Source organism: Coregonus lavaretus (genome assembly GCF_964263955.1).
Source record: "Coregonus lavaretus genome assembly, contig: HAP1_SCAFFOLD_327, whole genome shotgun sequence".
Taxonomy (NCBI): domain Eukaryota; kingdom Metazoa; phylum Chordata; class Actinopteri; order Salmoniformes; family Salmonidae; genus Coregonus; species Coregonus lavaretus.
Window position 1 is genome coordinate 250,001 of NW_028158326.1, and position 13,559 is coordinate 263,559.

At 45.0% G+C, this 13,559-nt stretch overlaps 1 protein-coding gene across 1 annotated transcript in view; it reads right to left on the minus strand.

Annotated features, from left to right (window-relative positions):
- The window catches only part of LOC311124125 (dystroglycan 1-like), a 30,587-nt gene extending 17,684 nt beyond the window's left edge, over window positions 1-12,903 (minus strand). Inside the window, exon 1 of the mRNA XM_084198334.1 lies at window positions 12,231-12,903. Within this exon, the coding sequence (XP_084054460.1) occupies window positions 12,231-12,635 (405 nt within the window). The 5' untranslated portion in view covers window positions 12,636-12,903. The remainder of the gene's footprint in view (window positions 1-12,230) is intronic.
- Between the last annotated feature and the right edge of the window lie 656 nt (window positions 12,904-13,559).

Consider the following 13,559-nt stretch of genomic DNA (forward strand, 5'->3'; position numbering starts at 1 on the left):
CAGCACTATCAGCGTCTCTGACTATCAGCGTCTCTGACCATCAGCGTCTCTGACCATCAGCGTCTCTGACCATCAGCGTCTCTGACTATCATTGTCTCTGACTATCAGCGTCTCTGACCATCAGCGTCTCTGACCATCAGCGTCTCTGACTATCAGCGTCTCTGACTATCAGCACTATCATTGTCTCTGACTATCAGCACTATCAGCGTCTCTGACTATCAGCGTCTCTGACCATCAGCGTCTCTGACTATCATTGTCTCTGACTATCAACACTATCATTGCCTCTGACTATCAGCGACTCTGACTATCAGCACTATCATTGTCTCTGACTATCAGCGACTCTGACTATCAGCACTATCATTGTCTCTGACTATCAGCGTCTCTGACTATCAACGTCTCTGACCATCAGCGTCTCTGACTATCAGCGTCTCTGACCATCAGCATCTCTGACCATCAGCGTCTCTGACCATCAGCATCTCTGACCATCAGCGTCTCTGACCATCAGTGTCTCTGACTATCAGCGTCTCTGACCATCAGCGTCTCTGACCATCAGCGTCTCTGACCATCAGCGTCTCTGACCATCAGCGTCTCTGACTATCAGCACTATCATTGTCTCTGACTATCAGCGTCTCTGACCATCAGCGTCTCTGACCATCAGCGTCTCTGACTATCATTGTCTCTGACTATCAACACTATCATTGTCTCTGACTATCAGCGTCTCTGACTATCAGCGTCTCTGACTATCAACACTATCATTGTCTCTGACTATCAGCATCTCTGACTATCAGCGTCTCTGACTATCATTGTCTCTGACTATCAGCATCTCTGACCATCAGCGTCTCTGACTATCAGCGTCTCTGACTATCAGCGTCTCTGACCATCAGCGTCTCTGACCATCAGCGTCTCTGACCATCAGCGTCTCTGACCATCAGCGTCTCTGACCATCAGCGTCTCTGACTATCAGCGTCTCTGACCATCAGCGTCTCTGACTATCAGCGTCTCTGACTATCAGCGTCTCTGACCATCAGCGTCTCTGACCATCAGCGTCTCTGACCATCAGCGTCTCTGACCATCAGCGTCTCTGACCATCAGTGTCTCTGACTATCAGCGTCTCTGACCATCAGCGTCTCTGACCATCAGCGTCTCTGACCATCAGCGTCTCTGACCATCAGCGTCTCTGACTATCAGCACTATCATTGTCTCTGACTATCAGCGTCTCTGACCATCAGCGTCTCTGACCATCAGCGTCTCTGACTATCAGCACTATCATTGTCTCTGACTATCAGCGTCTCTGACCATCAGCGTCTCTGACCATCATTGTCTCTGACCATCAGCGTCTCTGACCATCAGCGTCTCTGACTATCAGCGTCTCGGACTATCAACACTATCATTGTCTCTGACTATCAGCATCTCTGACTATCAGCGTCTCTGACTATCAGCGTCTCTGACTATCAGCGTCTCTGACCATCAGCGTCTCTGACCATCAGCGTCTCTGACTATCAGCACTATCATTGTCTCTGACTATCAGCGTCTCTGACTATCAGCATCTCTGACTATCAGCATCTCTGACCATCAGCGTCTCTGACCATCAGCGTCTCTGACCATCAGCGTCTCTGACCATCAGCGTCTCTGACTATCAGCACTATCATTGTCTCTGACTATCAGCGTCTCTGACTATCAGCGTCTCTGACCATCAGCGTCTCTGACCATCAGCGTCTCTGACTATCAGCGTCTCTGACTATCAGAGTGTAGAATCTGCCAGGGCATGGAGCCTAATCAACATCTAAGTATTGAAGACATTCTGTACTGTTTACATTAATGATCTGCTCTGCCCTAGATCTAGACCCATGTTCACCACCATTAACTAACCCTTTCCCCATTTTGACATACATTAGCTAGGCCTAATTAGGCTATAACGTATTTGACATACAGTATCAGCCTAATTGGCTTTATACAGTGTGTTATAGAAACAAGATGGGCACCACTCTTCACATGATAATCAGGAGACTGTTTTCTACATGAGTGATAACACTAAACAGTATCCTTTTTAACACTGAACACTAAACAGTATGCTTTTTAACACTAAACACTAAACCTATAAAAAACAATCCAGTGATGCACCAGTAGCCAAATTCATCCCACTGTGAACCAATGGGATACACTCCAGATGGTAAGTAAGACAGTAGCTAACACAGTAGCCACACACACACACACACACACAGACACACACACACACACAAACACACACACACACACACACACACACACACACTAAGGCTTCATATGAATGAGCGTTACGAGGGAAGAATGAGGATTATTGTTGAGGAGGAGGAGAGGAGGAGGAGAGGAGGAGGAGGAGGAGAGGTGGAGGAGAAGAGGAGGAGAGGTGGAGGAGAGGAGGAGGAGAGGTGGAGGAGAGGTAGCTAGACAGACAGTTAGGGTGGGTAGCTAGACAGACAGTTAGGGTGGGTAGCTAGACAGACAGTTAGGATGGTTAGCTAGACAGACAGTTAGGGTAGGTAGCTAGACAGACAGTTAGGGTGGGTAGCTAGACAGACAGTTAGGATGGGTAGCTAGACAGACAGTTAGGATGGGTAGCTAGACAGACAGTTAGGATGGGTAGCTAGACAGACAGTTAGGATGGGTAGCTAGACAGACAGTTAGGGTGGGTAGCTAGACAGACAGTTATGGTGGGTAGCTAGACAGACAGTTAGGATGGGTAGCTAGACCAACAGTTATGGTGGGTAGCTAGACAGACAGTTAGGATGGGTAGCTAGACCAACAGTTAGGATGGGTAGCTAGACAGACAGTTAGGACGGGTAGCTAGACAGACAGTTAGGATGGGTAGCTAGACAGACAGTTATGGTGGGTAGCTAGACAGACAGTTAGGATGGGTAGCTAGACCAACAGTTAGGGTGGGTAGCTAGACAGGCAGTTATGTTGGGTAGCTAGACAGGCAGTTATGTTGGGTAGCTAGGTAGACAGTTAGGGTGGGTAGCTAGACAGACAGTTAGGGTGGGTAGCTAGACAGACAGTTAGGGTGCGGAGCTAGACAGACAGTTAGGGTGGGTAGCTAGACAGACAGCTAGGGTGTGTAGCTAGACAGACAGTTAGGATGGGTAGCTAGACTGACAGTTAGGGTGGGTAGCTAGACAGACAGCTAGGGTGTGTAGCTAGACAGACAGTTATGGTGGGTAGCTAGACAGGCAGTTAGGATGGGTAGCTAGACAGACAGCTAGGGTGTGTAGCTAGACAGACAGTTATGGTGGGTAGCTAGACAGGCAGTTAGGGTGGGTAGCTTGGCAGACAGTCAGATGTTTATGAGAGACTGGTCTCTTTTCAAATCCATTTTCAAACTGTTAAAACATTTATATATCACTCTATTCTATTGGTGTTCAGCAGTAGAGCGATAGTATTATACCCCAGAGCACAGTCCTAGAATACACCCTTCCTTGTTTTAGTTTCCACTGTCAAACACACTGTGGATCACGGAAAATGATGATTTCTAGGCTATGTGTCCAGGAATAGTCTGATAGAATGTAATTATATGGCAACACATGCGAGAGAGAGAGAGAGAGAGAGAGAGAGAGAGAGAGAGAGAGAGAGAGAGAGAGAGAGAGAGAGAGAGAGACAGAGAGAGAGAGAGAGAGAGAGAGGGAGCATTAACAGCAGACTCATACATTTCCTCAGTGAAAACAATGTACTGAGCAAATGTCAAATTGTCTTTTTTAATTTTTAGGGTATAGGTCAGCTTTAATATTGCAGATAGATTGGGGCTTCCATCAATGTAATTGTCTGCATCATTTCCAATCTCCCATATTTTTTGGGTAGATATATATATATATAGTCAATCACACTTCTGTGAAATCAAACTGTCCACTTAGGAAGCAACACTGATTGACAATACATTTCACATGCTGTTGTGCAAATGGAATAGACAACAGGTGGAAATTATAGGCAATTAGCAAGACACCCCCAATAAAGGACTGGTTTTGCAGGTGGTGACCACAGACCACTTCTCAGTTCCTATGCTTCCTGGCTGATGTTTTGGTCACTTTTGAATGCTGACGGTGCTTTCACTCTAGTGGTAGCATGAGACGGAGTCTACAACCCACACAAGTGGCTCAGGTAGTGCAGCTCATCCAGGATGGCACATCAATGCGAGCTGTGGCAAGAAGGTTTGCTGTGTCCGTCAGTGTAGTGTCCAGAGCATGGAGGCGCTACCAGGAGACAGGCCAGTACATCAGGAGACGTGGAGGAGGCCGTAGGAGGGCAACAACCCAGCAGCAGGACTGCTACCTCCGCCTTTGTGCAAGGAGGAGCAGGAGGAGCACTGCCAGAGCCCTGCAAAATGACCTCCAGCAGGCCACAAATGTGCATGTGTCTGCTCAAACGGTCAGAAACAGACTCCATGAGGGTGGTATGAGGGCCCGACGTCCACAGGTGGGGGTTGTGCTTTTAGCCCAACACCGTGCAGGACGTTTGGCATTTGTCAGAGAACACCAAGATTGGCAAATTCGCCACTGGCGCCATGTGCTCTTCACAGGTGAAAGCAGGTTCACACTGAGCACATGTGACAGACGTGACAGAGTCTGGAGACGCCGTGGAGAACATTCTGCTGCCTGCAACATCCTCCAGCATGACCGGTTTGGCGGTGGGTCAGTCATGGTGTGGGGTGGCATTTCTTTGGGGGGCCGCACAGCCCTCCATGTGCTCGCCAGAGGTAGCCTGACTGCCATTAGGTACCGAGATAAGATCCTCAGACCCCTTGTGAGACCATATGCTGGTGCGGTTGGCCCTTGGTTCCTCCTAATGCAAGACAATGCTAGAACTCATGTGGCTGGAGTGTGTCAGCAGTTCCTGCAAGAGGAAGGCATTGATGCTATGGACTGGCCCGCCCGTTCCCCAGACCTGAATCCAATTGAGCACATCTGGGACATCATGTCTCGCTCCATCCACCAACGCCACGTTGCACCACAGACTGTCCAGGAGTTGGCGGATGCTTTAGTCCAGGTCTGGGAGGAGATCCCTCAGGAGACCATCCGCCACCTCATCAGGAGCATGCCCAGGCGTTGTAGGGAGGTCATACAGGCACGTGGAGGCCACACACACTACTGAGCCTCATTTTGACTTGTTTTAAGGACATTACATTAAAGTTAGATCAGCCTGTAGTGTGGTTTTCCACTTCAATTTTGAGGGTGACTCCAAATCCAGACCTCCATGGGTTGATAAATTTGATTTCCATTGATAATTTTTGTGTGATTTTGTTGTCAGCACATTCAACTATGTAAAGAAAAAAGTATTTAATAAGATTGTTTCATTCATTCAGATCTAGGATGTGTTATTTTAGTGTTCCCCTTATTTTTTTGAGCAGTGTATATATACAGTGGGGGAAAAAAGTATTTAGTCAGCCACCAATTGTGCAAGTTCTCCCACTAAAAAAGATGAGAGAGGCCTGTAATTTTCATCATAGGTACACGTCAACTATGACAGACAAATTGAGAATTTTTTTTCTCCAGAAAATCACATTGTAGGATTTTTAATGCATTTATTTACAAATTATGGTGGAAAATAAGTATTTGGTCACCTACAAACAAGCAAGATTTCTGGCTCTCACAGACCTGTAACTTCTTCTTTAAGAGGCTCCTCTGTCCTCCACTCGTTACCTGTATTAATGGCACCTGTTTGAACATCTTATCAGTATAAAATACACCTGTCCACAACCTCAAACAGTCACACTCCAAACTCCACTATGGCCAAGACCAAAGAGCTGTCAAAGGACACCAGAAACAAAATTGTAGACCTGCACCAGGCTGGGAAGACTGAATCTGCAATAGGTAAGCAGCTTGGTTTGAAGAAATCAACTGTGGGAGCAATTATTAGGAAATGGAAGACATACAAGACCACTGATAATCTCCCTCGATCTGGTGCTCCACGCAAGATCTCACCCCGTGGGGTCAAAATGATCACAAGAGCGGTGAGCAAAAATCCCAGAACCACACGGGGGGACCTAGTGAATGACCTGCAGAGGGACCAAAGTAACAAAGCCTACCATCAGTAACACACTACGCCGCCAGGGACTCAAATCCTGCAGTGCCAGACGTGTCCCCCTGCTTAAGCCAGTACATGTCCAGACCCGTCTGAAGTTTGCTAGAGTACATTTGGATGATCCAGAAGAGGATTTGGAGAATGTCATATGGTCAGATGAAACCAAAATATAACTTTTTGGTAAAAACTCAACTCGTCGTGTTTGGAGGACAAAGAATGCTGAGTTGCATCCAAAGAACACCATACCTACTGTGAAGCATAGGGGTGGAAACATCATGCTTTGGGGCTGTTTTTCTGCAAAGGGACCAGGACATAAAATGTATATAGTATGTATAAGCTGGAAGTAGAAGCCTAAAGTTTTGTTGTCCATTAGTTTACTACAATTTGGAGAAGTTACAGGTCTGTGAGAGCCAGAAATCTTGCTTGTTTGTAGGTGACCAAATACTTATTTTCCACCATAATTTGCAAAGAAAATTCATTAAAAATCCTACAATGTGATTTTCTGGAGAAAAAAAATCTCAATTTGTTTGTCATAGTTGACGTGTACCTATGATGAAAATTACAGGCCTCTCTCATCTTTTTAAGTGGGAGAACATGCACAATTGGTGGCTGACTAAATACTTTTTCCCCCCACTGTACCTCGGCCTAAACATCAGCGCCACAGGTAACTTCCACAAAGCTGTGAACCATCTGAGCGACAAGGCAAAGGAACATAAAATCTGACATACCAATTAGGATCTGGCTAAAAATACTTGAATCAGTTATAGAACCCATTGCCCTTTATGGTTGAGAGGTCTGGGGTCCGCTCACCAACCAATAGTTGATAAAATGGGACAAACACCAAATTGAGACAGAATTTTGCAAAAATATCTTCATTGTACAACGTAAAACACCAAATAATGCACGCAGAGCAGAATTAGGCCGATACCCGCTAATTATCAAAATCCAGAAAAGAGCCGTTAAATTCTATAACCACTTAAAAATAAGCAATTCCCAAACCTTCCATAACAAAGCCATCACCTACAGAGAGATGAACTTGGAGAAGAGTCCCCTAAGTAAGCTGGTCCTGGGGCTCTGTTCACAAACACAAACAGACCCCACAGAGCCCCAGGACAGCAACACAATTAGACCCAACCAAATCATGAGAAAACAAAAAGATAATTACTAGACACATTGGAAATAATTATTTTTTTTAAAAAACTGAGCAAACTAGAACGCTATTTGGCCCTAAACAGAGAGTACACAGTGGCAGAATACCTGACTGACCCAAAATTAAGGAAAGCTTGTTATATTGTGTTGCCGTGGGGCTGGAAACAACAAGAATCTCACAAGATGAAAAAAGGGCTGTGGCTTATACGTCTTCTACAGTTCCATTTCTTTCCATTCCTTGTGATCTAACAAGCCCTGCAATACGCAAGATACTTCTATTCACTGAAGTAGCCAAGCCTGAAAGTAGCCAAGCCTGCATAGTCTTGGAATCATCTAGAGGCTTCTTACAGCCTGTGTTTCCTAGGGTGTAGCTTTAGACTACCGTGAGACCAATACTACCGTGAGACCAATACTAACGATCGCTTTGCTCTACAGCCTTGTGCTTTGGCTACCTGTGTGTGTGTGTGTGTGTGTGTGTGTGTGTGTGTGTGTGTGTGTGTGTGTGTGTGTGTGTGTGAAAAAAAGGAGACTCTACTCTTCAGAAAATGCTGTTAGGGCTTGGTGATAGGGCTTGTTGATAGGGCTTGGTGATAGGGCTTGGTGATAGGGCTTGGTGATAGGGCTTGGTGATAGGGCTTGGTGATAGGGCTTGGTGTTAGGGCTTGGTGATAGGGCATGGTGTTAGGGCTTGGTGATAGGGCTTGGTGATAGGGAATTGTGTTAGGGCATGGTGATAGGGCTTGGTGATAGGGCTTGGTGATAGGGCATGGTGATAGGGAATTGTGTTAGGGCATGGTGATAGGTATTGGTGATAGGGCTTGGTGTTAGGGCTTGGTGATAGGGCATGGTGATAGGGCTTGGTGTTAGGGCTTGGTGATAGGGCTTGGTGATAGGGCTTGGTAATAGGGCTTGGTGATAGGGCTTGGTGATAGGGCTTGGTGATAGGGCTTGGTGATAGGGCTTGGTGATAGGGCTTGGTAATAGGGCTTGGTGTTAGGGCTTGGTAATAGGGCATGGTGATAGGGCATGGTGATAGGGCATGGTGATACGGCTTGGTGATAGGGCATGGTGTTAGGGCTTGGTGATAGGGCTTGGTGATAGGGCTTGGTGTTAGGGCTTGGTGATAGGGCTTGGTGATAGGGCTTGGTAATAGGGCTTGGTGATAGGGCTTGGTGATAGGGCTTGGTGATAGGGCTTGGTGATAGGGCTTGGTGATAGGGCTTGGTAATAGGGCTTGGTGTTAGGGCTTGGTAATAGGGCATGGTGATAGGGCATGGTGATAGGGCATGGTGATACGGCTTGGTGATAGGGCATGGTGATAGGGCTTGGCGATAGGGCTTGGCGTTAGCATTCTTTGGTCCAGCTGTCAGGGTCCATATTCTCAATATACAAAAGGGGCCATGGTTTGGTGTTTGGTACTGGGGACGTTTTAACATGCGTTTGACAGGGCAGAAAGGATCCTGTGAATAAAGGACTACACCCTCAGCCTGGGAGACTCAGAGAGTTATCATGGGACGAGGCAACACAGTGCTGGAATAAGTGCTGGGGTCATGCATTATCATGGGACGAGGCAACACAGTGCTGGAATAAGTGCTGGGGTCATGCATTTCAAAAAGTTGGCATGTTTCACAATCAACCACCGAGCCCAGCTCAGACCAACGTCTAACCAAACTATACTGTACAAGTTAGTCCAAACAAACGAGACTTAAACGACTCCATCGACATGTCGCAACATGTTTAGGTTGAGGTTGTCAAGTGTGGGTTAGGAAAACGGGCAGGATAAGTTAACTTTGATCCACGGAGGCAAAAAGGACAATGTCAGAGTTTAATTCAATAAGAGAAAAGCTGTGAAAATGAAGCTGTTTAAAATAAAGAGAAGGGAAGGCCAGAAAAGTCATGTTGGGAAAGATTAGGTGAAGCGGTAAACGAGGATGATAGCCGTACCGGCTACGTTATCAGTCTCATATTTGGAAAACGTAAATGTATGTTAATGCATATATTAATTACAGTCATTAAGCCTACCATTGTCATTACTGTAGTGGAAACTGTTTGCAGAGTTCACAACCTGCTACATTTGTGAGTAACACGTTTTGGTTTCATTCATAACCATCATTTCCGAGTTTTGTCAATGAATACTCAGCTTGTAACGCACTGACTCAGATGACTGATGATTGGCTAAAATAAATGGTCAATAGGATGATAGTTGGAGCTGTATTGTTAGATTTAGAGTCTACAGGGTCTGTGCAGCAGGCTGAACGTTTGGCATCTCTATTGCATGTGCTTTTACAGTATTTACTAATAATGCATATCTAGAGAGCAGCGGGGAATATGATTGGCCAAACTATCCTTGAGGGAATGGGTCCTCCTCTTTCAGTGAGTAAAGAAAAACACACACAAACACACACACACAGCGCGCGCATACACACACACACACACACACAAACACACACACACAAACCCACAGCGCGCGCATGCACACACACACACACACACCAGGGTTTATGTTAGCTGGCAACTGCCGGTTTTTGTAGAAAAATAAAAAAGCAGAAAAATAAAAAATCCCATAGCAAAATAATGCTTTTTATTCATTGGAAATACCAGTCGATACCAGTCGATGTAAATACATTTGACCGTCATGCTTATCGGTCTATAGGTGAATTTGCATAATTTATTGTGTATTTTCGTTAGTCATCATGTGTCTTATTTATCCAACACAACAATCACACGCACAGCACACAGAGCTTATTCTGAGCAGGATGCCGGAATAAAACATGGGCTTTAATAAGCCCACAAATTCTAAATGCAAATCAGATGTTAAAAACAGTTTTGTTGCGCGATTAAAAAGAGCTACTATTTTTATTTATCAACTGACAATTGAAGCGTGCCTCCCGTTCAACATTCAAGTGCAGGCAACAGGCTATCAGCGCGTCACCCACCACTTCACAATGTGAGCTGGAAGCAGTATGCATTTTGAAAACATACTTAACTATTTGAAACCTGAATGTTTTATTTAATATTATGAGGCACGTCTTACCTTGCTTCAAAGTTGCCTATAGGCAAAATCCGATCATGGAAACGTGAAGGCAATAAATTTATACAGACTTCATAGGAGGAGTTTCAAGTTTCGGGAAGCTTACAATTTTTCCTACCATTTCTACCGTTCTGCGTGGCAGTTATGATTTTCATATGCACATTTTGGTAGAACAGTTTAATTTCAATATGAGCGTTTCCATTTCTCAAAATCATTGTCACGTGGTGAATCACAAAAAATCTGAATTAAAATGATAAAAATCCGAAAAGTTAAAAGTGTAACTAATGCGAGATCCCCAGCCTCTCCCATATGGACACGTTGATACACCGTGATCCATTGGCGGCTAAATAAATGAGCGCAAGGAACTCATAGCCTATAGGCCCAATGCAGAAGCCTATCACACCGAGGATTGGTGATTATCGAGGGGGAGATTGTCGGAAATAATTTTTCAAATGGCTTACTGTGAGGAACTTTAGTTTTAATTTATCATCATTCACAATTGATGTTCAAAAAACACTTTCCTACATGTCTGCTCAGCAGGCCAGTTCCTTCTATGCGCTCCCTCAATATTATCAGGACAGAGAAACCAGACACGTGCTCATTACTCACGTGGAGCATTCCAAACAAAAGACAATAAAAAAAATAAAAAAGACAAATCCCGTAAATTATGGTTATGAAATAAACTCAAACTTGTTTCTTACAAGTGTAGCAGGTTGTGAACTTTGCAAACAACGTTTTCATGCCGAGAATGAGAACGCTAAATGACTGTAATTAATACATGCATTAACAGAAATTAATGAAATACCAAATGACGGATATTAATGGTACACTTACTACTGGTGACGTATGTAATGGGGAATTGATTAAAACAATCAAAGTAAAAAGGGCAAACAATTTACACAATGAAACAATTTACACAATGAAACAATTAAACAATGAATGCGCAAGAATTGGCGGGAGACAGCTGAGACATTCTGGAGAGAGACTCGCATCTTTCTTCACAACACACATCCCTCCCCTCTCCTTGTCTCAACATTTTAAATTATACTCAAGACACATTATCTTCACACATACAGTATTTTAGATGCTTTTCACTAACAACCGCAACTCAATAATCAGCTAGGCCTTTAATTGTCGAGCGCTGCCCGAAAATGCGGGCTTCCCAAATAGGCATAATATAATATAATATAATATAATAATAATATGCCATTTAGCAGACGCTTTTATCCAAAGCGACTTACAGTCATGTGTGCATACATTTTTTACGTACGGGTGGTCCCAGGGATTGAACCCACTACCCTGGCGTTACAAGCGCCGTGCTCTACCAATTGAGCTACAGAGGACCACGGCATAGGCATACAAGCTTGTGATTTGAAACAATCCACAGCTATTTTTTTTTTTTTTAAAGAAGCTAATTATCCTTGATTCCTCTGTGGCTAAGCCATGCTTTCTGGTAAAGTATTTTGAATGATTTTATTTATTTCTGTATAGACAGGAGTAATTATATAATTTTGACAAATGTATTTCCATTGACTTCCCTATTGGACCCAGCGCTATGCCATTTCTCTCCTGGTCTATTGGTTTTCATATCAACTTTATTTTGTTGTCAAGAAGCCAAAGGCACAATCCTAGTCATATGAGAAACCCATCCTAGTTGTTGCATCTTTTGTTTCCCCCTCTTTCTAAGTTTCTAACAGAGACTTTCATCTCTGTCACACACTGTGTATCGAACCGCTATCAGGTGCGCGGTCTAGAATGGTGTTTTCCTGCTAATTGCATTTTGGCAAATGTTTGAATGACGTTTTATTGGCTGGTTCATTACTACATGAGTTGCATGTTCTGTTAAGATGCATTACCATAATATGAATGTGATTTCTTTATGGGTTAAGCAGCCAATGCATCTGGGGTCCAGTACATTTCTCAAATGGACGGTAAATATAGATCTTCCCGGTAACAGTACGGCGCCTCAGGGGCCTCAGTAATGATTGGTTAGGGCTCTCACCTTCACCATGTTCCTGGTATAGTCCGTCTTCACCGGAACCTTCATCTGGAAAACCCGGCCCTCTACAGCAGACGAGTCTGGGAATCCTGACACTCCCCCTGCTCCTACTGCAGACTGCTGGACTGCAGCCGCCACCGGCTCCAAGGCCTCCACTGCTGCCTCCACCACCTGGAAGTCTGAGAGTACGGAGGAGTGCATGGAGGCCTCCAGTTCCCCGGGTCCTTCCACCATCATGTCTCCCAGCACCTCCACCTGTCCCTGGGATTGATCAAGTGGCCAGGCCCCTTGAGCCAGGGTTACAATGAGAGTCAGTAGCAGCAACACGCTAGTCCTGCTTCCAAGAGCTAAACTCCCCAGACCTGGCATCCCCGCCGCTCGACACTCTCCTCTCTGTTTATTGAGCATTCTTTGTCTTTTGCTAACTATCTCTCACACAAAGGAGGATGTCCCCTGGAGAGGAAAGCATGCACCCCAACCTCACACCGACAGACACAAAGCTGATCCTACCCAACCCCACCTCCGCTTTTCTTTTCAATAGTCTCTCTCTCTCTCTCTCTCTCTCTCTCTCGTCCTGTCCTGTCCTGTCCTGTCCTGTCCTGTCTTGTCCTCCTTTCCCCTGTTATTTTGTCAGAGCCTCTTCAGTGGTTCGTAGATGTTAACCGAGCCTGAGACCTGTAGAAAGAGAAGAAACATGAATTCATTAGGACTTTAAATACCAGGAGGAGTCTTAAAACTGCTAGACTGTTCAACTTGAAACACCTTGGAGTTAATTCTCTCTCTCTAACACCTTAAGAGTTAGGATAATTATCTGTAGTCTCCACGAATCTCAATGTCAATAACATTCCAGGCAACAGCTCCCAATCTTCAGTTCACAGGTGTGTAGCTATAGCAACATAACCAGATTAACATTCAAACTGAAAGAAACAACTTTCAACTCAAGGAGGAGAAGAGGGGGAAGGAGAAGGACACAAAAACACATATGTCTCTCTAGCCCTGTTTATACCTGGTTCTAACATGCAGCCTTTGTTGTGATCTTTAAAAAAAAAAATCAGACAATTAGATGATTAAAAGACGCATTGTGATCTGATTGTGATTATAAGTGTAAACAGACAGGATCAGGTCAAGATCAGGAAGAAGGGCGCATGTTAACGGCAGACAAACATGGCTTCTGTCTCTCTCCCCCTCGCTGTCTCTCTCTCTCTCCCCCGCTGTCTCTCTCCCCCGCTGTCTCTCCCCCCCGCTGTCTCTCTCTATCTCCCTCGCTGTCTCTCTCCCCCGCTGTCTCTCTCTCTCTCCCCCGCTGTCTCTCTCTCTCTCCCCCTCGCTGTC